The 27,232-nt window shown below is 36.4% G+C and overlaps 1 protein-coding gene across 2 annotated transcripts; it reads right to left on the reverse strand.

The window, feature by feature from the left end:
- Positions 1–7,824: 7,824 nt before the first annotated feature.
- Positions 7,825–27,022, reverse strand: LOC102804522 (adhesion G protein-coupled receptor D1-like). 2 transcript variants are annotated; one of them, XM_085504742.1, is made up of 16 exons: positions 26,918–27,022; positions 16,423–16,475; positions 15,968–16,100; positions 15,652–15,755; positions 14,294–14,396; positions 13,992–14,145; positions 13,806–13,875; positions 13,599–13,665; positions 13,348–13,433; positions 12,832–12,958; positions 12,610–12,651; positions 11,198–11,284; positions 10,734–10,845; positions 9,479–9,513; positions 9,100–9,177; positions 7,825–8,780 (listed from the first exon to the last, which is right to left on the reverse strand). In XM_085504742.1, exons 1-16 carry the CDS (start codon positions 26,972–26,974, stop codon positions 8,724–8,726), a joined length of 1,365 nt encoding a protein of 454 aa, XP_085360868.1. In that variant the 5' UTR covers positions 26,975–27,022; the 3' UTR covers positions 7,825–8,723. The 2 variants fall into 2 exon arrangements, with proteins under 2 accessions (XP_085360868.1, XP_085360867.1); XM_085504741.1 differs by having other exon boundaries at positions 9,440–9,513.
- Positions 27,023–27,232: the final 210 nt, after the last annotated feature.

The following is a 27,232-nucleotide window of genomic DNA, read 5'->3' on the forward strand; positions in this document are numbered from 1 at the left end:
CGAATAAATAGACCTTGGCTAGCAAAGATGATTAGTGAGTGAACGATATATATGGTTTCCCAAGGCATACGGCAAAGATCTCGTGTCGTGTTTGAGGTGACACTTGTGGCATGCCATGTATCAATACGGGTCATAATCACATAGTTCTTGTGAAAGAAAATTACGGTCTAAACCAAACAAAAATGAATTGGAACTATTATATGCTATCTTCTATTGGTAGTACACCGATAAGTCAAGTCGATTATTAAAAACAATTAACAATCTGAAAAAATAAACCTTTACCGTTGAGATTTTGATTTGGAATACAAGAAATACGAGATCTTCAGATGTTTAACGTGTATTAAATATTATTGTGGTAACTGTGTATGTGCCGTAGGATATAATACGTTCAATAACAGACATGGCATTTGCGAAATATTTGTGTCTTGGGGGATAGACGTATGATGAATGTAATCGTATTTAGTATGTTGAAAATTGCAAATTGTGTTTTATAAATACCTTCACTAAATTATTGTATATTATTAATGAAATTTGACTCTTCATTTTCAAATAAACGCTGTGGAACTTTGTTCATTGCATATTTCGAGCTATTTATTTTAGGACTGTCATTGTGGTGTCTGTCTGTCTGTCTGTCTACAGTATATATTATCGCGAGTTTGAATTGTGAAGTGTTGTGTGTTATATATTGTTGTGATTTGCCTGTGATTACATTAATTATTAATTACCCCCAAAAAACAATCATAACTGTGTAAGTTTATACTGGATCATAAGTTCCGAACTCGACTCGACTCGGTTTTCTAACTGTGTTTGAACATACTCTATATTCGAGCTGTTTATTTCAGCCTGAGGGCAGTCAGCGTGACATGAAAGCGCGTCTGCGTGTTCCAATCCCGTTTTAATTTACGTATATTCGTTTGCGTGTAATTACGTTACGTTTATCACCTGACAAATCGAACACCGTCCTCAAGAGAGTGGTCGGTAATTTTGCAGATCACTGTTAGTCCATTAGCCAGAACTTGTATTCAGGTGATACATAACTAGAATTCATGAGATAAGGGTATGCAACATTTATTTTTATTTTTCGCTGTGAGTGTGAAAACAAAAACGATCTCACACTTTGTATTCATGCGTGTAAATGAAACTTTTTGTAACACGAAATAAATAAATAAATAAATAAATGTATAAATATATAAATAAAGAAATAAACAATAACAGGATATTTATCTGTCCATAGTCACCAAACTGCAATATTGAAGGTTCATAATAATATAATAAATGCACTTAACAGTAAAAAGGACATTGTGCTGGTCATGCTTGATCTTACCACCGCGTTTGATACCTTGGATCACTCTATCCTAATTCATCGTCTCCAACATCATTTTGGTATTACAGGCACAGTTATACAATGGTTCACTTTTTATCTTACACATCGTTCATTCAATATATATATTTGATTCATTGTCATAATCGTCTGCTACCATGAAGTTAGTCCATGCATTTGTGACAGTCGAAATTATACTACTGAATATTATTTTTTGTTTGGATGCCCTCAATTTCAGCGAGACAAACTCCAATCTGTTCAAAATGCAGCAGCCAAACTCGTCAATTATAAAATCGTATTACATCTACACTTTATGATCGGCTGTTAAAAAAACGTTGATCATTTCGATAATGCAGCTATTAAGATAGTGCTGCACGAGTCTAAGTATCCAAACCAAGCTGGGAAATTCGTCATTGTTTACATGTCATGAATACCTAGACTAGAACTTCTTATTATCTTCACCAACTCTGATAACATTACTGATCGGTAGACCCAAGTTCAAATCCCACCTTAGGCTGAACATCAAACAGGGCTCGATCCCTACAATGGGTGAGTGTGCCACAGACTCAATGGGAAGGCCAATTCCACTGACCGAGATTCATTCACTAAAGAATGCGACTTTAGGAACCTTAAGGTCCACAGGAGCTTGTCGTCGTAATCACTCGGTTTGACTTCCTGACGTAAACGTGAAAAGGGTAGAGTGACATTTATCCTAAAATGGTACACGCTCATGTTATGCATATATAATATTTTAGACTCAGATAACTTTTTGTAATTAACATTTCAACATAAAATCATATTTCAGTCAAACGAGAAAATAACTTTCAGTTGAACATATCAAAAAAACTGTACTCAGAAAACACAATGGCGTTTTTTTTCTTTGTTGAGATTTCGTCTTGGAGCAACGTAGATACAGGGGAGACGAAAATGTGGTTTGCGTTTCAGCACGTGCGTAATAACTTGTGATTACGAAACACGTCCGCCTCCGCCCACGGTGTGTGTGTGATTCATTCAATTATAAGCGAATATGTAATTGAATCCGATTGACTTCAATTCATAAACCAGATGTGGAGTATTCTAAATCCATAATGTATGTTACAGGTGTCAGGAATAAATGAGCTTGTAACGGTGCCAACACAGGAGCGTCGATCCATTCTGAAAAGTGAGGGGGACACTTGCATATGCCTCCTTTTTCTATTGCTAAATTGTGATTACTAGTCCGAAATTTTGTCATTGAAATTCTTTGTATTAAGTTCAACACATCTAAGTATTTTTCAAAATTATAAGAGTCTCATTTTTGTTTTTTCAGTTATATTTTTTCTCCAAAAATTCATGTATTTTTGTTTGACAACTTTGCCAATTTGCTGTATATGTTTTGTTAACAAATCATTCTGTTGTTCTCGTGAAAAATTCATCTTGTTCATCATTTTTTGTATTGAAAAGTACCATTGTAAATTGGATTTCTTTTGTTCAAGGTATGCTTGTTTTGTGATATTATTGTCTGGTAATTTACTGATACGAGTCCAGTATTTTAATAAATTGATCCGAATGTCTACTAAGAGTGGGAATTCTCCTACTTCGGCTCTGCATGCAATGTTTGCCACAAATTTGTTCAATCCCAGTAGTTTGTAAAAATTCAATTGTGTTTTTTCTGTTATTGTTTTGTCCCATTTGTTGTAATCTTGAATTTCATGGCCCCAGATTTCAGACCCATACAATAATATTGGTTGAATACACCTTTTAAAAAGATGGATGACAGTTCTACAATTTGTTTCTGGTGGTAGGAACTGTTTCAATGCATACATTGTTCTGGCTGCTTTATCTGCTAAATTTTGTTTGGCTTCAGTGTAGCAGCCATTTGACTTTATGTTTATACCCAGGTAGTTGTACATATCTACACAGGTAATATTTTGTTCATTATTTCAGTGTTCGTCGTCTGAAAATAACAACTTTTGTTTTTGTCAGATTTATCTGGAGTCTCCATTTATGACAATAAACCTCTAAACTGTTAAGTGCATTTAACCGTTTTTTTTTTTTCATCTTCTAGTGAATTATTTAAGTCATTAAAAAACAAGTTAAAAAGCATTGAACTAATGACACAACCCTGCCTAACACCCTTGGTCGTTTCAAATATGGGTGTAATTTTATTTTTGAAACGAATGCATGATTTTGTATTCAGATACATATTTTTAATGATGTTATAGATTTTACCATTTATACCATTATTAAGTAATTTATAGAAAAGCGGATTTTATCGAATGCTTTTCGAAAGTCTATGAAACATGAATAGAATTTTCCCTTTGATTTCAAGTATTTGTTGACAATAGTTTTCAATACAAATATCTGATCTGTAGTACGATATCCCTTACGGAATCCTGCCTGGTTATTATTTATAATATAATTATCTTCAGTATATTGAATAATTCTAGTGTTAGTTATGCTACAGAAAGTTTTACCTACACAACTAGAAACAGCTATTCCTTTATAATTTTCTGGGTCAGTTTTGTCTCCTTGTTTGAAGATATGAAAGATAATACTAATGTTCCAAAGACCCTGTGTCCAGGATTGTATTAAATAATGTATGTAGTGGCTGAATTAGGAAGTCTGAACTGTATTTAAGCAATTCTGGGCAATAACCTTCATATCCTGATGATTTTTTACTCTTTAACTTTCGATAGATTTGATTCCACATTGGCCAATCAAATGGTACATCCATTACTTGCATTTTGGGGATTTCCATATTAGGAGTTATTTACAACAACATGTTCTGTAGAATGTTCCGGAATGCTCTGTTTTTTCCTTTTTGCTTTCTCATTGTTCTGGGTAATTCCACACATAACCAGGCCTATACACACCATTGTTTATACTGAATTGAAGTTATATACTTACTGTGATTCGTCAACGTAGGTAGATATAATTAAAAGCTTGTGTAAATTCCCCGGGTAAATTCAGATTGAACGGGGGACCGAATTTACCTTTCGCGGGGTTAACGTAGACAGCTCGTAATCATAACTTGCTACAATTCGGCTACTCGGTCTTGCGACTCCCGCGTTACATTTCTCAGACTTCTTAAAGACCGAGGAAAGTATAGCAGTAATATTGCGGGATGCGGGCTATTTTCATCTGATGAAGTGCAGGAAAGTTTCGCAAACCATCGTGCGATGATGGGAAGAAACTACCATTATCGTAAAGGAAAACTTTAATAGGTCTATTGTTAATCAATGGATTTTCACCTGCGAATTTTCATTCTTGATCATTAATGATATAAGCCTATTATTGATACTTGGGTAAGTCTGGAAAGTGGGAGGGACAGTCGATATTGTGTCCCCCACCCTTCAAAAAGTGGGGGGACGTGTCCCCCCTGTCCCCCCATGATCGACGCCCCTGTGCCAGCAGTCAAATTCATCACAACTAATTAATTGTGATTTTGGCTGATTTTGTAAGACTGAGCCAAATTGATCTTTGATGTTTTGAGATAAGCCATGCATGAAAATATACGTGATAGGACGTTTTAGTAAAAACAACAACTGAGCCGGAAATAATACAATGTGTGACCTTGAGAAATGCGTAATTGGTTATAATTGAGACAAACAACAAACGATGCCTGTGACGTACTGTCCGTCTAGATGCGTCTATGTTTTTATATTCCACCGCCCATCGTCTTTATGATTGGGCATTGATTCGTATCAGGAGCAGATTCTCTTACGTTAATTCGATAAATGATAACTGGCGATGTCCCGATTGTCTCGTTTGCCCTTGGCTATTGTTCAACGATTTACTACATACTGTATATGGCATTGTGGTTAACTTGTATAAGTCTGCGAAACATGGCAGGTAAATTGATAAGTCACCTTGCATTGGAAATGACCTTGACAACAACTGAATATAATTCTTGCGGCTATGCCTCCGTGGCTCGATGCCGGGTCGATTGAAAAGTGTCCTTCTCATGTAAGCATCCATTCATTGAACGACCGTGACTAAACTGGGAAATGTGCCACATATACATATGCCATTGCAGCTGTACTCTTTAAAGTCTGATCCGATACACTGACAGAAAAAAAAAAAAACGACTACCGATACATCATCACGAAGCAACATTGCCCGTGTCATTATACAGTCGATGGACCGAACCGTGTGTAACCTTTGCTATTATACGATCAAACTTATTCTGGGTTTAATGGAGTCGACGTGAACCTCCGCTCCGGTGAGTCAATCACACGGTGAAATAGATAAAATAAAGCACTATGGGATTTACACTGTCGATATTTACAAAGTTTTATAACTAGCTGGGAACATATTTTGAGGGTTGGAAAGAAAGGTAGCTTATACAGAAAAAAATAGCATTTAGGACTACATTTTACATTTCTACAGGAAACATGAAGAAAGTTTCATTTTACAATTAAAAATGTGTTTTAACATTTTACAATTATTAGAAATGCTTAATTACATTTTACAGAATTGTGAATTATTCAGACAATAATATTAAAAAGACACGACTACAAAGTACGTAAAAAAACTACATATGAATTCAGAAAAAAAAAATCTGTTGATTGCCCGTTAGGTCATCCACTTTTTTGGACAGGCACTTTTGACCCCCCCCCCCTCACATGAGCAAGTTTCTCTGTTTAACGTGCATTGAACTAAAATTCACATTGATAGCTAACCAGTCAGACATCCCAATCAGATTTCACAAACTTAACTGTAATATTTTGTTAAACTCCAATTATCAATAAACGTATTCCCTATATATGTGACACCATAAGTCGTAAAATCTTATTGTATTATTTTTGTGCCTCCATGGCTGCCCAACTGTTGATAAGGTAGTCGACCATTTCAAACAGCAGAGTTTTCATCAACGTCCAACTTTTAATTATACGGTTATTCACATTTCATAACAGTTGTGAAGTATGGTACAGCTTTGGATCACAAATATGTAGTGACACGTTTTACGAAAAAAAAAAAAAATTGTGTGCATATTTAGTAAAAAAATATATGTTACCCAATTCTTGAGTATGCATAAAACGTCAGCAAAACGTCAGTGTCAGCAAAATTTGCGTCTCAAAATGCAGGAAATTTCAAAATTTTTAAGGGGTACATGCCCCCCCCCCCCCTAGTTGGTATGTAGATCTCTGGATGGTGGTATAGCCAAGAACATAACTAGATTTGCGTTCTTTTTGTTGAATATCTAATGTCAAGTGCGGCGATTAAGACCTTTAACTCAGAGCACTATAATTCATTCGGCGAATAGTGGCACACTGAAAGAAGCCCGGTTTCAGTACGACGACACAATGAAGGCCAAACTACAGTAATATGATTGTAGAAACACACGTTATATATATTTCGAAAGATAAAGGGTTTAATTGTCAGTGATTTTCTCGACGTTGATTCGATTTTACATTTTCCCTTTCAGAATTGCGCTTGGAGACACTGCTTGGAACTATCAAACAGATTTGGTTATCGGCTGTGGCGCATTATACTCACAAACATATGTATCTATCAACCGATATCATATATTAAATTGTTCCACGCGTGTTGGTCTATAAAACGAATGAGAATGGATCAGGACAGTACAAACGTTGAGAGTGCGACATAAACCGAATGTCAAAAACACTAAGTCGGTCAACATGGGTGTCTTAAAAAGGAAACCCAATGAAGCGAACTGACGTATAATGATTAAACAATTCATCATCTTGACGTTGAATTTTGTTTCCATGGAAACCGCTAATAGTACTATTGCTACTTCCACATTTTATTACGCTAGTACAGCATTTACTTATATATGTTTCTTCACGATTGAAATTTTATTGAAATTGTAATATACTGGTAGGTTGTCGATATGAGGTGAGTGATTGGAACTGTCGCTAAACATCTTCTTATATTACCGTAGAGGTCCTTGATAGGTTTAGCCAACTGTTGCACAGACGTATTGGAACATTAATTTACATTACGTGTGCGGTGACCCTACTAACCGACTGACGTTGACGAACATATAGGCGTGAATAGTTTACGCAAATCAACAAACAAACCATTGTCGACAAGCAATCGAGTCATTCTTTTAAGCAGAATTATTTTTTGGTCGAATATGAAACAATGAATGTACACTATGTCGAATTTCGTCCCAGTCATAATAACCAACACTTTAGGTATTAAGACAGAAAACTGTAAAAATGATATTCACTAATATATTCGCCAGTCAGTGACTTCATTGCTTACATCAACGTTTAACAATGACATAGTTATTTTTCATGATTTACACCTCCGTATTTCTCATATTTGTTCATTTTTCTTTCCATGTGTTACTAATTCGCCTTTATATTTTCAGTTAACTTTGTCACCGAACTAAAAAAAAAAAAAAAACATTCCGAATTTTGAGCATATTGTTATAGGTGATCATTGACTGACTTGTTTTATGCTTAGCGAAATATCTACCGATATATAAGGGACGATAGAATCCTCACCTACAGCGCAAATGTACTCAAACACAAAAAAATGTACGAACATAATCAATCGTCACTAATGAGTTGAATTTATTACCAGTATATTGTAATTACAGAAAGATAAGAGTTGGCAACAAATATAAATCCTCCAAATACAAAAAAGTAGCTTTTAGAACAGTCAACCGACTATTCGTATTAAAACGTTGGACGGAATAGGGTTGGACGTTCCAAGCACAATGCTTATTATAACGATCAAAAAAATATTATTATAGATAGTATATACAAATTTAGTATAATTAAAATCATGTTGCATGTAGGCGAGAGTAGCTGAATTTTACATATGTTAGGGTATGAAGAAGAAAAACAAATCTTTTTTTTATCGTGAGTAGCATACGTTAACCACAGCAAGCAAGCAGTCTGTAGAGGTACACATTGCTGGTCAAATGGAATTTGATAAAAATAGAATACTATTTACATAATTACATAACAATTAGATGGCTACTTATGCTCAATCTCAGATGTATTTGTAGGTTGCAAATTACTATGGATCATTCCGATCAGCGCATTTGAAAGTAGCGAATCTAGAACAAAATTAAACCTTGTAGTCACCCCCCAAATGCGTGCCCTATAGTACTTCAATGCTTTATCAATATGTGTCAGTATATGTTTACGTCCGTCACGCTGGACTTGGTTGTGTCGTCGAATTATAATCTTTCGCCTTTGTACTATTATAGTACCACCAATGAGAGAGACAATAGCAGAACTGCGACAGCCTCCAATAACTTTCAAAACTAAAGTCGATTTGATAACCATATTTCCGTAATAACTTGTTTTAACAAGTAAAACAATGCAAAAAACGTGTCTAGGTCGAATGTATGACAATAATTCAAAGTTTGTTATACGTTGGGTTGTCATCAACGCCTACGCACATACAATCAAGTAACGTACATCGGCGTACGCAAATCTCAGGTTCTCAACGTTTCGATATCGTCGTCCTCAACGAGGCCTTCATAGGAGTCCTGCTGTGGAGACAATAACACATGTTATGTCCATAAATAAACGTCGAACACATTCTAGAAGTCGGGCGCCCTCACTGTTTGTGCATAACGAAATGCGAACAATATGTATTCGTTGTTGAAGTCAGAGGGCGCCCTTCAAATATTGAAGGATATATTAGATATAAAGTTCACGACCTTTAAAAGATTGGATATTATAGAGGCACTAGGGAATGCTCATCTGTGTCCCGTTTATCTGGTTTATTTCCGTTTCTGTTTTTAGCACATGATATTAAAACACAAATCAAATTGTTTACTGACTGGTTGACAGTATTTTAACACTTACCACTAAAAATGGACTGCACGCGGGAGAGGGTGGGACCAATGCTACCATAGGAGTGGCTCTAGAGGATCCACTCCCGCTCTGTAAAATGAAATTATTAAAAAAAAAATGATTGTAAAAAGTAGCTACAAATTTATAAATATAATAATTACAAATATAATAATTATTATATATAGATCACTTGAGAGTAAGATAAAAGCAATAAACAGATATGTACATGCAGGAATAAACAAACAAAAAACACAAGATGACAAAAGTAACTGCACGATACAAAATGTACTTCTGGGAAATCCACAATCTAGTTCTATAAACACAGCATTATATGATTGCTTGGAACGAATACCTTTTGTCGTACAATTACTTTGACATCGTTTCGACTTACTCCATCGTTTTCGCTTTGACCGTCTTTTTTCCCGCCTGCAGATGGAAAGTAAGACTAGTTAGAAAGACATTAAGGTAAATGATTTATCTTAACCCTATGAACGACATATTTTTTCTGCCAAATTATTTTTTTTTCAAATTATGTTTCTATAATTTGTCCTGTCTTTTTGAATGAACATATTTCTCTACTTAGCTACAGTTCTTGGTGATCTTTGTGAAAAAAACTGTTGTAATTGTTAACGTGTTGTAGTAACCGTAATTTGGGCATAATGGATATTTTTTGATATTTCTTCGATGCAAAATATCTTAGTCACCAACGAAGATTTGAAAGTCATAGAATAAAGGTTCCGTGTCCATATAACATATCATCATAAGCAAGATTTAATTTATACGGAATATTACTAATAACAATTCATTGTCAGTGACATAGTCATCGTCATCGTCATGTTTTAGTGACTTTGTTAAACAATGGAAAACATAGTTAGGTTATGTTTAAATATTGAGATAGCATATTAACAGGTATGCAACAAGTTTAAGGACTAAGTTTGAATACCATTAGTCAAGGCATGTCCCAGAAACTGTTAGTGACATGTCCAAATGTTGATATTCGGGACAATTAATGGCTGTCAGTTGAAGGTCAACAAAATAAAACAAAGCGATATTCACATGTATCATGACTTGTTATGTACCAACTTTGAAACAAACAACAACATTTAACCCATTATATCTTGCCTTTGTACCAAATTTAACCCCAATCTGTAAAATCATTTCTGTAAAATACAAAATGGACACTAGTCGGCTAGTATTTTGAATCGAATCACAAAAATGATGTACATCAGTAACCCACTATGACTGAGGTCAATGCCAAGTTTGAATGATATCGGTCAAATCATGTCTGGGAAACAGTTGATGACATGTCCAAATGTTGATTTTTGGTGTTTTGTTGGGACAAAAACAGTGGGTCAAAGGTCAGCCAAATCAAAAGTAAATTTATGTACATGTATTTTGTCTTGTCATTATGATTTTGTACCAGCTTTCGCGGTGCTTGTTCTCGACGAAAATGGTCACGGAACCCTAGTCACATAGACAAACTGAAATATGGTCTCTGTGGTCAAAATGCACTGTATGCCCACACTGACACTTGCAAATTGCTTGCTCATAAAATAAATAACAGTGACATTCGATGTCTTGAAACGTAACCTGGCACAACAATGATAATAATAATAATAAACGTCATGTGCCATCAATAAACCGACCTTCAATCTGAACAATCTGTATCTGCTGCACAACACTGACGTCAGAGTTGTTAATTTCAATTAAACCCGGTGATTGGCTTTCAGCAGGTTGAGTTTTTGAATTGCTTTTGTTCTGAAATAAAAAAAACACATACAATAACGATGTAAGGTAAATATTACATCATTGATTTTTTCCCGATTGCTGGCAGAAATAAATAATTGTTGTCACTGTTCGCCAGCATCAAGGATATTGATTTTCCAACGCGTTTCGACACAAGATAAAATATTAGAAAATATATTATAGCAATTCCATTGGTGTTTACTAGACCCAGAGTTCATTTCCGATTTTAACAACTTGAACACCCTTAGTATGGATAATTGTTTCCCTTGCGATAACCGATATATTGTATTTGGTACATTGTTCTTTTTTTATAAATACAGCGTGAGATGAAGCAGATTTGAAAAAAATCGAAATCACTACGCACCCATGTTGACCACCCCTTCGTCGTAGCACTCATCTCACCCCTAGCGAAAGCGTGTTTTTCTCTCGTCCTTCGTAAAGCCGCGCGTACCTGTAAATTTTAAAAAAATGCAATAATGGAGGTAACATATCACAACTAAAAAAATGCAAGTTTCAATGCAGTAATAATAATAATAATACACCAGTATAAATGCATACATCCAACACCCATACAGTACAACCAGTTCAAATCCAGGACATAAAAAAACACAGGCAGACGAACTCACTTCCAAGGGCACAGTAATTGAAATATGTCATACTGTTGTATGATACTGCATGTTGATGAGTGTAACGATCAATAGTCATCATCTTACATTGTTTTTCCCCCACAGAATTCAACATATTAATATTTACTTATTACGCATGTGTGCGATTTGTTATTGTGTGAACTAAATCACCAGTGCGCATGCGTACTGTTTCACACGGAACGATTACTAATTATTTGACTTTAGCAGTGCGGTTTTATTTCATGTCGTTGTGCACACGGCCCAAATACAAAAATATATGGTCAACGAACTATTTCTTGCACAGAACATCGATCCACCATCCACAAAAATTTCTATTTTAAAGTTATTGTTTCCATGGTAAACACTTTCAATCATATCTTATGATAGTTGAAGAATTTGAGAAATTACGAGGGAACTCTCAATAAATAGTCATTATTATACATCTGTCACCGTAACGCCATAAGTTACAGCGTGCCATAATTTTGCGCTATTTTACGGGGTATTTTCATCCTACCATATAAGGAAATACGAATTCCAAATATGGAATGATAACGCGCGTAAGCGTCCTCTAAAAACAAACATGGCGGCTGCCACAAGGGTTTGGCCGGACTACACACAAAGAAGATCGCTGATTCTGTTCTAAACATTTTTGATTACGGCATTTCCATGATGTATCCTTGGAAGGAAAGGAAGTATAATAATAAGGTTATTACGAGAATGTCGCAAAGTATTAACTAAGACAGTACGCGGTCGTATCGACCGATGCGCACTCCCGCTGTACTGACATCGTGCTCACTTTGCGGTACACTCGTAACCCCGTGATAACATCATATTATTTGTTTGTAGAATAATGCTTTGAGAAATGGATTTATATGAATGTAGTTGTTCTAAAAATGCATATTTTTTTCTTCATTCGTACATTTTTGTCCCAAAAATATGTGACAGTTTTAGAACAAATAATTGTGTTAAAATTGTCGCCACCGTGACTACTTATAGAATTTAATGCGAGTCAACGACCTTAGTTGGTAATTTCTTGTTCTTAGCTATATTGCCTTTTTAACTATGAATGAATGAATGAATGAATGAATGAATGAATGAATGAATGAATGAACGAATGAATGAACGAATGAATGAACAGAATACAACATACCTCAGTGCTAAGCACGCCGTGGAGAAGGAAGATGAAAAATCCCTGGAAACAAACATTAAAAACAAAATAGAAATCAGCAGACTTTTAATCACATCCTGCTAATAATAACCAATCCCACATTTCGCAAGGGAAACAAAATTTCAAGTTTTATTTTTTTTCAACTGAATCTTTTATGAATATATGTGCCAACAAAGTATTGCGCTTACATTAAAACCAACTAACCTGTAACGAATTGAATATGGCGAATAAATATTGAAATACAATAAGACCCTTGTTTACGGACATCAATCCAAACGCCCACGATAGTCCGAGTAGTGGTAAGAGTATGAGGGCGCCCTTTGCCGCTGCCCTATAAATTGAGTGGAAAAGAATTTAAAAAACAACAACTTTGAAATCGTTTTTAAGGATTAAATGTAGCATATTTCAACTTTGCACTGAATACTATGAAGATGTAATTAAATGTGAAAAAAAAAAATAATCAAAAAAGGTCAGTATCTAAACAGCAAAGAAATTACTTGTGATATCCCCTATACCATAACGATATTTATTATTGGTGACGAATAAAAAAATTGGTGGTACTAGATGGTTCACAACCACGGTTCTAATGTGCAGATACTACTTTGCGAGACTGTTGATTTGAGTGTGACGGAACGTACATATGCTAGTTGTTCATTCTTCGAGTGAAATGCCCAGTTTGTCGGTTAGGTTAGGCGACTTCCCCGACACTGTCATACTTACTTGATATGATCGTACTTGCCGTCTTTATCCTTCCCCTTCGACTTAATTACGATCTTCAACACGACTAGTAACACAACCAGATTGCTCTGAAAACATTAAATTGTACTTATTAAAATTGATTGAACGAATGTTGATACACTCACCGATTCAAAACTCAAAATAAAATTGTACATGTACACATATGTCTACGTACCCTGTAGCACGGAAGAGTAACGTACAGATGATATATGTAAATGTATATGTATACTCACAAAAATGACGAATATAGCCGGTCCAACGAAAGCCCAAATGAGACCAGTTTTAACACTTAGCCAACAGCTGCGCGTTGTGGAATAAAATAAAAACTATAGTTATTTGTTTGAAAGATGTATATAAAATTGCTATACACTCGTGTGTTCCACCGAGATCAAAATGTATTTTCAGGGTGTTTTTAAATGTTTCTTTTAATACGCACTTACTGTCCCATGGTGGCGCCATAACCGTCAAGAGCTACAGCAAGAGAAACTGCTACTATAACACCAGGTACACCTTGAAATGAAAGAATTAAAAACAAACGTGCCAATATACAATTATTAATCGGTAGCAACGTGTTTTTTATGCAAACAAAAAAGTCCGATAATAGACAACACGATGTAGGAACTCACCCCAACCAATGATGTAATACAGCGCGACTCTGTTTCTCTCTGATGCGAACACAACGACTATCTGCAAGTAAAGATGAAGGCCCTCCACGAACATCCAGGTGAAGACGCTCAGATAGAGAAAATGCAGAACGATAGAGATGATCTTGCACAACACCTTAGGAAGCAAGAGTGTGAGATATTTATATGCATATTAAAATCGTGCACAAACATGCACAACATCGCGTTCTTCAAGTTGTTGCTATAATGACAACAACAAAAAACGAATTTTGAAAAAAGAATTTAATAAAGAATGGTATATTTACAGGATACGTTGTCTGCCACACACCGCCTAAGAACAGCACCTGGGCAAGAATTAGAGCAATTACCAGGTTCTTATGGATGGTTGTTCTCGTCGAATCCAGGGACCTGTCATCAAGAACACACACAAATAAGCGATGAGAACGAAATTATTTGTATCTTCTATTGGTATTTTAAGGTAGAGATGCAGGTTCGTGGGCACTTGGGAGTGAATTTTTTTTCTTAGCTTTTTATTATTCAAACAGTCTTGGCTATACACTGTTAAAATTTTGTGGAATTGTGAATAGTGGAACATACTCAAAAAACGATTTTAAAATATAGATGACAGGTGCAAACATTCTTTCGTTTGTATGCTTAGCAAGATTTAGCAAGGCTGTATATAAATAATAAAAAAGAAACATGGTGAAAAAAAGAAATGACGGGATCTCCATATTATATGCACTATATTTAACTTTTAACAAAACGATAATACATTTAAATTTGGAACTGTTACAGCCATTTTAATTTGTGCATTAGCAAACTTCTTACTGAGTGAATTGTTATGCAAATTAGCAATTATCTCAGTTTCTTTTAGTGCACATCCCAGAACTTTAAAAAAAATAGCCCCTAGACGCTTTGATCTTTTGTTTTGAAATTTTCACAAACGATTGACAATGTTTTTATCTTCAAAACGCCGTCGGGGCATTGTTTTTGATTGAACAGTGTTACAACAATCGTACAGACAACTAGCCTGGGTGTTAATTTATGCATAAACTTGAAGTAGTGAAATTTGAGCTGCTACCCTGCAAAATTGACAACTGGTAGACAGTTTTCAAGACGGCACTTCCTTCATAGTAAACAGATGTCCCCATAAACCAAATTTGACAGAAAACAGAAGCATGAATTAGGAGCTAATTTTTTTTAAATCACTTTTGACCAAAAAAGCACATTTTTGTGCATATTTCAAACTACAGTGACCATAAAAAACAAAATTTTAAAATTCATACAATAAGCTTTCCGAAAATATATAGTTTTGTGGACAAGGGAGGTCATCTTTGTTTCCTAATTAACTAATTAAAATAGCTGTCAGGTAAACTGCATGCGTCTTTGACGGGGCGGGGCACTCAATTTAATTCATATGGCAATAGTATTATTATCGATTATGAGAGAAACACCCTGATTGAATATACAGACGTGATACTCGGTGAGGATACAAATTTACCACATCCCGAGATTGGTAAACAAATAAACGCATAAACCGCTTTAAGGCGTCATTATATGATTTATTCTATAGTATAATTGGTATAAGAAAACAGGTGATATTCGTTGCTAAGTAACGCACTCATCACTCATTCTAGTGTTACCAATCAAAAAGCATGTTTACCCTAGACAGCAGTACAACGTAAGGGATGATACCAGACACATGATGGAAATACTACAGCCGACCACGGTGATAGTATCCAGAATACGCTGATGTATAAACGGTATCTGCATAAAAAATAACACGTTTCATTGATGTACTTTTCAAGTAAACACGTGTTCTAAACAGACTCTCACTTTAATACTCAAATATATTGTTATTGTCCTAGGCTTATTCATGCTCACAGTATCTGTGCATAGATATACCAATAGCATTAGTGAATGTATCTCCCCGCTTGGCGGCGCTCGTTAGTTACGAAAATGAGTTACTGCCTCGTTACCTCGACTTCAGTCACTTGCATCAAAACGGCAAAATTTGTTGTGTGATTACAGTGGCATTTGGTGTAGCTTGCAGCAGTTTCTATGGCAAAACATCCATAAGTAGACCATCCTCCCATCGAGTTGTCACTACCTCTGGAATGATTCAAATTCACTTATGTTGGTTACTACACACATGATGTTGCAGGGGCATGGGTGGTTCGCTTTTGATGCACAGTGTTTAAAGCGGTCGAGTCGTCATCTGCGCACTTGTCAGAAGGCCATAGTGTGTCATTGTTTACAAACAAGCGTCTGTCCATGAGCCTTCGCGTTTTTAGCAAGTGTTGTTATCGCTGCTTGCATTTTGAGACTCAATTCCCGCGCGTGCACAGGTGACGATCCTCCCGCTTTAAATTACTACACGGAAAACCGACAATTGTTATTTGTAATCACACATTTTAATCTAGTTACATCGTACCTGAGTTCAAAATCCCAATAAACACAGAGCGGCACCATCTCGTCACCTATATTCTATGAAAAATAATCAGACAGAAAGAAAGAAAAAAAAATCAAAAGACAACCGGAAGCATAGATGTCACTGACAGAGTCGCAGAAAGATATTAACATATTACCGGATCTTACCCGCGGCCACATGGCACAATTTATGTATTTATAGAATTTCCAACGCATGTTGTATAGGCCGCAACGAATTATCATCAGACGCGATGTAATTCTACTTGCGCATGCGTAACTTACCGTACAACGGGCGAGGGTAGAACAGAAATATAAAAAGTCAAAATACACCGCTAGACATGCAACCCGGAAGAAGTCGGCGGCAAATTTGAAACAGTTTATAAAGATAGCGGAGTGATTGTGGGTGGGTACAAACGAGGGCATCTAGAAGAACTATTTAAGACAGTTGAGAAATGTGGATTTCTAGTTGAAAAGGATGATTTTTCAGTGAAGTAGGGATGATGTGCGTGACATAGTTTTTCAACTCCTAAAATACGCGCAAAAATATGAAAATATTACGCTATAGCCAAAGATAATTTGTATCCTCGTTATTCTTGCTTAGACAGAATAGTGTGCACATTTTCAGAGCCTGGTACGAGTTAGTTGAAAGATGGTAACACTTTTATTTCAGGGGAATTTTTACGTTGCGAGTTGGAAACTGATGTTCGGTGGTGCACTGCGACTCTGCGCATTTGGAAAGTTCAAAATCGGCACTACCCATTGACGCTGCAGTTTGGCGTCTTCTACACCGATCTGACGCATATCGCGCTAGGTGTGCCTAAGGTGTGCCTGGAGTTTGTTCGAAATTTCGAACGTTTCAAAGTCAATCGTCGATTGCCACGTATTTTACGGATATATTAAATCGTTTCAGAGACCTGTTTACTAAATAATGATAAATGAAACTTGTAAGAACAAACTGGGCCCAAATTGCAATAAGTTTACGCTGCTAGAGACTGGTTCGGATGGAGTTCTACGCGTGATTTTATTGCGCTCAAGGACGTTCTATTTTCGAACTAGTTAAAACCGGAAATAACGCAACTACTTTCGAACTTCAAACACAAATTTGATTATCGTTATTATGTGTTAGTTTCTGTTGTTTCAAAGATTGAATTATGTATGAAAATAATATTTCACTTTATAAACAATGTTTCACTAAAATATGTGATTCAAAGACAACCCAAATTGTAAAAAGCAATATCAAGATCAAGTTCCGCGTATAAACACTGTAGTAAAGAGGCGGCGGAGCGGAATTTTAGCCAAAATCGGCTAGTAAGGCGTCATATGACATTCGCTGGTTCCCGGCGTCCTTTGCGAATGGCAGGTAGGACGCCAATCTCCTTCCCAGAGGCCTTTGCGCTCTACGCAATAGTGCATCTGCCACAGGCAGCCTTCAATTTTGTGGTCAATCACCTCACTACGCACGGCCATTTTCCGCGGTTGTTTCATTTGAAACCGAACTACAAAAAGTGGGAAATAAACGTATGTGACATCCGAACTATTTATTAATGTCAGACTTCAGTAAAAACGTAAATACGAACCATTTTATCGCGAACTATATTTTGCAAGGTAATGTTATAGTAGTGAAATGGCGCACGTGATACACTAAAACTTGGAGGAAAAAACGTTCTGTTAACGAATATAGTTGGGAAAGAAACATTAAATACTAATTTCACTGAAAAGGGTTTCCTAACATTTCCGTTCATTTTGTATTCTGCTGAATATTTCAATACTATTTCTGGCTTGAACGGGTTCGATTTTCCGCGTCTAACTGCCATGGAACACAAAGGTTCTTGTAAATTTATAAAGTTATTTATTTATTGTACAATCTAATGTTTTCTCATATGGGAAAGGATTGTACGTTTCTAACGCAAGTCATGTATATTTTAATCTAATTAACTGAACATTGTATTCAAAGTCGGGGCGTGAAACGTCTTATTAAAGTGACTAATGTAACCAAGTGACTTACGCATAACTTTGTTAACCGACAGGGCCTTGTAGTTCGAACATATTCAAATATGCAAATGAGTTCTATGCAAAGCTGCTTTGTGCAGTGATGATAAGTAACGCGTATCGAACTGTGCGGAGTTCGGTAGGACGCAGGTAACTAGTAATCGCCATATTGTTCCAGGAAACCCCTGAACGGCCACGAGCGTAAGCGCTGACGTCAGGTAACTAAGGGAAATGGAACAAGCAACGAGAAAGTGATGTACCAATCAGAATGCCAGAACCGTTACTAGTTACCGGCCTCTTGTAGTTTGGTACGCCATGACACTTGAGGCGGGAACCAGCCAACATATGACACAGGTTTGTGCTGGGACAGCGCTTCCGGTGACGACATAACGACCTTCCGGTTTGTGGGTCAAGCAGTATGCGCAAGCGCACAAACGATGAACGCGCAACTTTCCCGGAAGTCGAAGATATGGCGTTTCACATGCGCGCGCATGCCGTTTTGGGATGTTACTCAAACTTGCACGCGTGACATTGTCCCTCTGGCTGCACCAATCGACGTCACAACAATAACAATTCCCTTCTATCGACTATAAGCAAACTGACATGTTTGTTTTTTTCAGCTATGACAAAGTCTTTTTGCACCCCAGTCTCGCTACTTCCGGGAAATCCGGGCATTTTCATCGCATGGCAACCATCACGGTGAAAACAAAGACCGAAAACTCTCAGAAAACTGTACTTTGGGATGGTTGTTGAGACTCCCCTGAACAGTGTAACAAGATTACCCCTGCGTATGTAACGCATATAAATGTGATTGTTCAGAATTACTTTAAAGTTGAGTTCCTGTTGTTTTCTTGAATTTTCACTGGCTCTTCGCTCGGCGTTCCGCGTTTCTCAGCAGCGCGCGCGTAGCCCGTAGAAATACGTGGTACAGTGGTGCGCGTCTTAGCAACGTGTAACGTCTTGTGACGTAGCTCCGCCCCGAGGACAATCTCCTTCCCAGAGGCCTTTGCGCTTTACGCAATAGTGCCTCTGCCACAGGCAGCCTTCAATTTTGTGGTCAATCACCTCACTACGCACGGCCATTTTTCCGCGGTTGTTTCATTTGAAACCGAACTACAAAAAGTGGGAAAAAACGTATGTGACATCCGAACTATTTATTAGTGTCAGACTTCAGTAAAACCGTAAATACGAACCATTTTATCACGGACTATGTTTTGCAAGGTAATGTTACTGTAGTGGAATGGCACACGTGATACACTAAAACTGGGGAGAAAAAACGTTCTGTTAACGTATATAGTTGGGAAAGAAACATTAAAGACTAATTTAACTGAAAGGAGTTTCCTAATATTTCCGTTCATCTTGTATTCTGGTGAATATTTCAATACTATTTCTGGCCTGAACGAGTTCGATTTTGTGCGTCTAACAGCCATAGAACACATAGGTTCTAGTAAGTTTATAAAGTTAGTCATTTATAGTAGAAACTAATGCTTTGGCATGTAGGAAAGGATTGTACTTTTCTAACGCAAGTCATGTAAATTTTAATCTAATTAACTGAACATTTTAGTCGGGCGTGAAACGTCTTATTAAAGTGATTAAAGTAACCAAGTCACTTACGCATAACTTTTGTGGCTGCCGTTGCCCGAGCAACGTAAACTTTGCTGCGTTCCCGTGCTTTGTTTAGCCTCGTTCATTTGTCGGCGTGCTATGTACACGTGAAAGACGTCTTCTTCCGAATTATACTACAGGTTATACTAATAGGTACTGTAGTTTTGTTGTTTAGACTTGTTCCTGATTCTTTTAGTGCTTTCACTCGTTTATTTATCTCAAGGCAGTTTTGGTGTTGTGCGCGCTCTGTACGAGGATGGAGGCAGTCGCCATTTTTCGCTTTCACTGGAAGTGAAACGCTAGTTTCACTGCATCTAGTTTTCGTCTTTTCGCTGCCCAAGTAGCATTTATGCTGCCAACGAGGTAGGTAACGTTTGAGGAGTTACTAGAGAATTATTTGAGAAGACTTTTGTTATGTTTATATTAGACTTATTTTGGAAGTCCTATCGATTTAGTTGATTTATCGTTATGTCGTAGTTTACATGCCGAATCGCCGTCAGTCGTGCAGTTGAGTTGACACTCATGTAGTTGAGTTGACACTCATCTAAAATTCTCAGTCGTTTTCTATACGATTATGCAAGTCACATTCCATGTACAGATTGTATTCTATTCGTATAATCTCAGATTCATGTACAACTTTACCATTTGTTGTGTGTACATGTACGATAGATTTGTCTAGTCTCGCCACTAGGTGGCGCACTATGCTGTATATCATTGCCTATCTATTTACAGAGTAGCACTGGTACTTATGACAATATAAATACGCAAGTTCATGTTATTATTTTCTGAACGTATACTCTTGTATTTCACAGTTTTGACGGTGTTACAATCTTCTCAATATTGTTCGTTATAAATAAAGTGAAGGTTACATCAGTATTTTGCGTTGGTTACTGGGGCAGCTACAACTTTGTTAACCGACAGGGTCTTGTAGTTCGAATATAATCGAATATGCAAATAAGTTCTGTGCAAAGCTGCTTTGAGCAGTGATGATAAGTAATGCGTATCGAACTGTGCGGAGTTCGCCCCGAGGATTGACCTTTTCCGACATTCTCCGTCGCAGAGACTATGGGTCTTTTATCGCTAAGCTAGGTAGTCGCCAAGGAACGTCCCACTAGTCGCTGCCACAAGCTAATTTAAATACTAATGACCGGACCTACTTTTTGCTTTGCCACGAGTGCATTCACGTCGCTTCCTGGGGGTGCCCCAAGCGACGTGGCAGGAAGTAGATGTATTTGTCCGTTGCTATGCGAACAAAACTCGTATAAAATTTATTTTGAAATCACGCCCACTAGAATTTTTTGTTTGAGAAAATTACCTAAACACCTTTTACCTATCGATTTCGTAGTTCGCTATCTTTTTCCCAAAGTCGCCCAGCTGTGACGTCACGTAGCAGTCGAAAGAAAACTGGGCGGGCGCGAGACGCCCGCGTCACCCCGAGGCAACGACGCGAACGCACCAACGATTCACATCTACGTCTCCTACCGCATAACCTACTTTTTGATTATTTTAACATTTTGAAAAAAAAATAACCACTGAATGTAACAATATTTGATATATTTATTTAAAATAACACACATTTTTTTCAACAGAAGCTTAGGATATTATAAACATATGAATTTAAAAAAATCACGGAATACCAACAATTTTGGTGTAAAATGTCACCTGTGGCAGAGTCTAGTTGCGGCTCTCTGTGGCTCCCTAGGTCACGAAGACTCTGCAAGGGAGAGTGTTTTTGACTCCCATGTGCGAAGCACAAAATGGGAGTCTTTGCAGTTAGTGTGTCTGTATGTGTGTATGTGTGTATGTGTGTATGTGTGTATGTGTGTGTGTATGTGTGTCCGACTGTTCCACTGCTATCTCAAGAACCATACATCGGTTTTTGATGAAACTTGGTGCATAGATGCTCTGGGCCAATGCGCAGATTTGATTAGGTTTTGGTAAAAATCCATGCTCGTTAATTACCTAATTTGCATGATAATTAGCTAATTTTTAGCTGTTCTATGACTGTTCCACTGATATCTAAAGAACCACTCATTGGATTTTGATGAAACTTGGTACATAGATGCTCTGAACATATGCGCAGATTTGATTAATTTTTGGTAAAAATCCGTGCATATTAATTACCTAATTTACATGATAATTAGCTATTTTTTAGTGGTTCCATGACTGTTCCACTGATATCTAAACAACCACTCATTGGATTTTGATGAAACTTGGTACATAGATGCTCTGAACTAATGCTAGGTTTTGATTAGTTTTTGGTAATAATCCGTGGATACTAATTACCTAATTTGCATAATGATTAGTCAATTTTCGGTTTTTCCACTGATATCTCAAGTACTAATCATCACATTTCAAATGAAACTTGGTACATAGATGTCATACGACACTGCACAGACCTGATAGTTTTTATGGTAATATCAGTACATATTAATTACCTAATTTGCATAATTAATTAATTTTCAGCATTTGATATAAGTAGTTAGCATTACATTTCAATGAAACTTGGTACTTACATACTCAAGGACTATGCAGAGATTGATTGTTTTCGATAAATATTTGTGCATATTAATCATCTAATTTGCATAATTAGTTAATTTTCAGCTTTTCCATGGGTATCTCAAGTACTAATCATCGCATTTCAATGAAACTTGGTACATAGATCCTTTAGGACTATGCAGAGACCTGATTAGTTTTAGGGTAAATAATTGTGCATATTAATTACCTAATTTGCATAATTAATTTTCAGCTTTTCTACTGATATCTAAAGTACTAATCATTTACATTTCAATGAATCTAGAATTATGCAGACCCAATTAGTTTCCGGTAAATATTTGTGCTTATTAATCACCTAATTTGCATAATTAACCAACTTTCACACTGATATCTCAGGTACTATACATCACATATCAATGAATGTACATGGATGCTGTAGGACAATAGACAGACCTGAATAATTGTGGGTTACAATCTGTACATATTAATTACCTAATTTGCATAATTAACCAATTTTAAGCTTTCACACTGATATCTAAAGTACCGTAAAAACTCCAAAATTTCGACCGGTTTTAAATAATTGGCGTTAGAAATGTGACATGTTTTTAGAGTCGTGGCCGAGTTGTAACTCAAAATCTAAACAAAGTCATCAATCAGTGAGTATTATGACAAGCAAAACAAAACATCAAGACGCGCAGAAGAGGTCAGCACAAAACTAATAGGTCAAAAGACAAAGCTGTCTCGCACTACCTAGGAAAACTTGCGAATGTTCGAAGTACAGGTACCCATTGGACAAAAGATACATGGAAGTTTAGCAAAATATCTCCCCGACCCAGTGCAATGTATCCGGTTAGAATCAAAGCTCACGTGTCCCTTATTTGAGGGACCAAATTCTGCCGTAAATTCGCCCTTGGATTAAAAAATAAAATGGGATTTAAGAAAATAAAATGGGACTTTTAAGGTGTATTTTGGCGTCATTTTTCGGACATTTCAATCAATCCTGCCGGCTAAAATAGAGTCTAAGTTTTACCGTAGTCATTGACGTCTGTCTATTCAAGAGTACACGTGTATGATTTTTATCGTGACTAGCGTGAGCGGGTAAGCTTCCTTTCGAGAATGAGCTGTTATCACTGTGAACAATGTTAAATTATTCTTCAGATGACCAGTTTATTTTTTAAAAACAACTAATTTTTTTATTTAAAAAAAAATCATGCCGTTTTCGCATCAAAATCCAAGCCAAAATATCGTACTACAACATCAATCTCTTCGCATTGCGTTCAATAACATTAACATATTTAAATAAGCTATGGTAATTTGAACACGTTGGCATCATCCAGCTTTTTGATTGGTTAATTAGCGATTTGACCTATTTGACCTAAGAGAACATGGCGGATATCCTACAGCATCAAACGTTTATACGAGACCGGAATCATTCGCTTACGATGAAACTTAGTTGACTTTTATTTGTATTTCATAACCATTCAACAAATTTATTTTGTGTACATTATTATAATCACTACTGAGTACAGTAATAATCAACAATTCAGAAACGCAGCATGCCGAGATTTTTGTGTTCGTTTTTATTTGAAACTTCGTTTATTTATAATATATTTTCGTTACCAATAAAATAAAAATCTCTCAGTCAATCAGAAACCCGGATTCATGCCTTCGAGGAAGGTCCCGTTTGAACGCTCACATCGTTTTTTTTTTCGTTTGGGGGAAAACTAAAACTGGTCGCAATTTTCGAATAAGAATGAGTCGGCAATTTTTAGTGGAGTCGAAAATTTGGAGGTAAATAAAACACCGAAACCCGGCAAATAAATAGCCAATCGAATTTTTAGAGGGGTCGAAATTTTGGAGTTTTCACGGTACTAATTATTCCATTTCAATGAAACTTAGTACAAAGATGCTCTAGGACAATGTACAAACCTAATTAGTTTGGGGTAAAAATCTGTTCATATTAATTCCCTAATAAGCATAATAATTCATAATTTTTTGGTTCTAATCACATTTCAATTAAACTTGGAGACATAGATTTTCTGTTACATTGCGCAGACCTCATTAGTTTTACACTCAAATCTGGTCATATTAATTTTCTGATTTGCATAATTAGTTTTCAGCTAAGTAATTTCGAATTATATTTAATGTGTCTCCAATACTCTTGGCACATGGGAGTTCTTTCTAAGCTTTCTTTGATTCCGAGTTACTTTCAAACGTTCCATTCTGTCGTGTGAGGGTGCCAATCAGCCAACGTGCGATTCGAAGTGCTCGTAATTAGCATACAGTAGGGTCAAAAAGCAATTAGTGGCTACATTGATGTTAGGTGAATTAATTGAATCGCAACGTCACCGCTTAAAAACCTGGCACATTTTGCACAAAACTGTCTAAAATCAATGTGTATTGTGCCAGAACTTAGTATCAGTTTTCTGAATCAAACTTACGTAAATGTTTCGTATTACTCCGAGCTCATTGTGTCCCACAAGGTAGTGTATGTGGACCTGTTTTATTTTCCATCTACATCAATGATCTGCCAACTTGGCTTCAATCTCCTTCACCAATATATGGCTACGCTGATGATCTCAATCTCCTCAAATCGTCTACCTATACCAACCTTGACTGCATTCACAATTAAATTGAATAAGAAAGTAACCGCCTTCTGCTGTGTTTTTCTGCTAATTCACTTCAAGTACCTCACAATCACCAACAATGTACCTGCTCACATCAAAACTGTCATTATAAAAGATCAAACAATTCACTCAACTACATCTGCAACTTGTCTTGGACTGAGAATGGATCCCGAATTAAAATGGTGTAACCATATAGCCTACCTTCGTAGGACATGTGGATTCCGCCTATCACGCCTCGCAAGTTCTCGTCGCTGCATTCCTGAGAAAGCTCGCAGGGGCATTATCTCTGCCATAGTATTCTCACTACTTGATTACTGTGACATTGTGTATTCTAACTGCAGCATTACACTAAAAAGTAGTCTGCAACGTATCATCAACCTTGCTGTACGCATCCAATGTGGCTTGAAAAGACATGAACCTGTCTCCATTGCAAGATCAGCTCTTGGTTCAACTTGGCCAACCATTCAAGACAGACAAACTAAACACTTAAATAAACTCGTTTACAAATGCAAGCAATATTTAGTCTCACCATATTTATTCTCATTTCAAACTCTGCCATCCATTCCTACAACACCAGAGATCGATTTCATATTTCAAAATCTCACACTCGCTCTTTTAAATATCGCGCAGCTACAGCTGCTAATAATATTGTATAATTTTATCGTACTACTTTGTTGTCAATTCATATTTTACCCCATTTATGCATTTTATCGTTTTGTTCAGACTGCTATGTTAATGTCATTTTTTTATTGTAATTTTATCATATTTCGTAGTCATTTTATTTTAAAACCCTATTTATGATTTTCTTTATTGTGTTCTCCTCATTTTTGCAGTGGTTTGTTTAATTCTATGTTAATTTTTATATCTATATGCTGTGCATGAAAAACCATTTATGGATGTACTGTTCTAAATAAATAAATTACAAATTACAATAATTACGTAAACGCTGCACTCTGTGAATATAAATTTTACACAGGCTGGAATGAAACAATATGCAATTGAACTCGCGAATTGACATGCACTTTCAGCTCTAAAACTAATGTCTGTACATTATTCCGAGGTAAGTATGTACTAAATTTAATCAAAATTCGCTTAGAACTTAATATGCATGGAAATGTACCTGTGTGCTACATAGAAACGCCGAAATTGCGTCGCACACACGGGAAGTAAAAAATAAACTAAGTTTCAAAGTTTGGTGCAAATGTGACCATGATTTCCCATCTACAGAAACATCATGAGTTATAATGGGACATTTTGCTACTTTTCAATCTTTTTACGAGGATGATAGAAAATGTAGCCTTCGACTTGTGATCTGAGTGCATACACAACTATATATAAATAGCTGTGTCACTATATAACAATAATGCTTTAGTATTTTTTTGTCAGTTTGTAAGCTGTGATAAATCATCTCAAACTAATTTAACAGGCGAAAAAAAAATGAATAAACTAAAATTTATATATATTATTCATTGTGAGTCAATACTCGGCAAAATATTTGGGTGTAATCATTTAGTGGGGTTTGGTGTACTACGTTTTAAACCGGAATTATAGTGAACCCCTATCACGCGCGCCCACCGACGGTGAAAATGTAATAAACCTTCTTTTATTTTTAACAGCAAATAAGCACATTGTTATTGTGCAAGATACTGTTTCTAACGTTATGTGACAGTCAGACTGGAATCGCCTGAAGATAAGAACGTTACGACAAGTTGTCGTGTCAATCTTGCCGCTGTGCATTGTGGTATTTATTATTTGTCAATTACTGGTATTATAATAACATACCTTCCAGTGGGATAAGATGCACGTGACAGGAACACTCGTATAAGCCCCGTCCAACATCACTCGCAGCGATACGATGTCACTATTTAGCTGTGTTTTCACGGTGTCAGATCTAGAAATCAGGTTATATAAGAAATGCGATTGCGATTAATGCGTTCGTTTCAACAATATTAAAACAACGTAAAAACAGCAAGAAACTTTGCTGCACGTGGTTTCAGTCATTATCTGACAAATCCGACGGAACACTGAATTCTACTGGTCTACCTGCAGGATCCCTTTGTTTAACATTCACGCGTTGGTGTTTTTTGTCCGACTGCG

Source organism: Saccoglossus kowalevskii, chromosome 10, assembly GCF_978046115.1.
Source record: "Saccoglossus kowalevskii chromosome 10, keSacKowa6.1, whole genome shotgun sequence".
NCBI classification, from domain to species: domain Eukaryota; kingdom Metazoa; phylum Hemichordata; class Enteropneusta; family Harrimaniidae; genus Saccoglossus; species Saccoglossus kowalevskii.

Excerpts from the sequence above, each read along its gene's own strand:
- LOC102804522 (XM_085504741.1), bottom strand. The coding sequence starts at position 26,974 with ATGTTGGACGGGGCTTATACGAGTGTTCCTGTCACGTGCATCTTATCC. Across the intron at positions 16,101-16,422 it reads TATTGGGATTTTGAACTCAG|AGGTAGTGACAACTCGATGG; the intron begins GTACGATGTAAC and ends GAATCATTCCAG. Across the intron at positions 9,178-9,439 it reads AAGTAATTGTACGACAAAAG|AGCGGGAGTGGATCCTCTAG; the intron begins GTATTCGTTCCA and ends TTCATTTTACAG.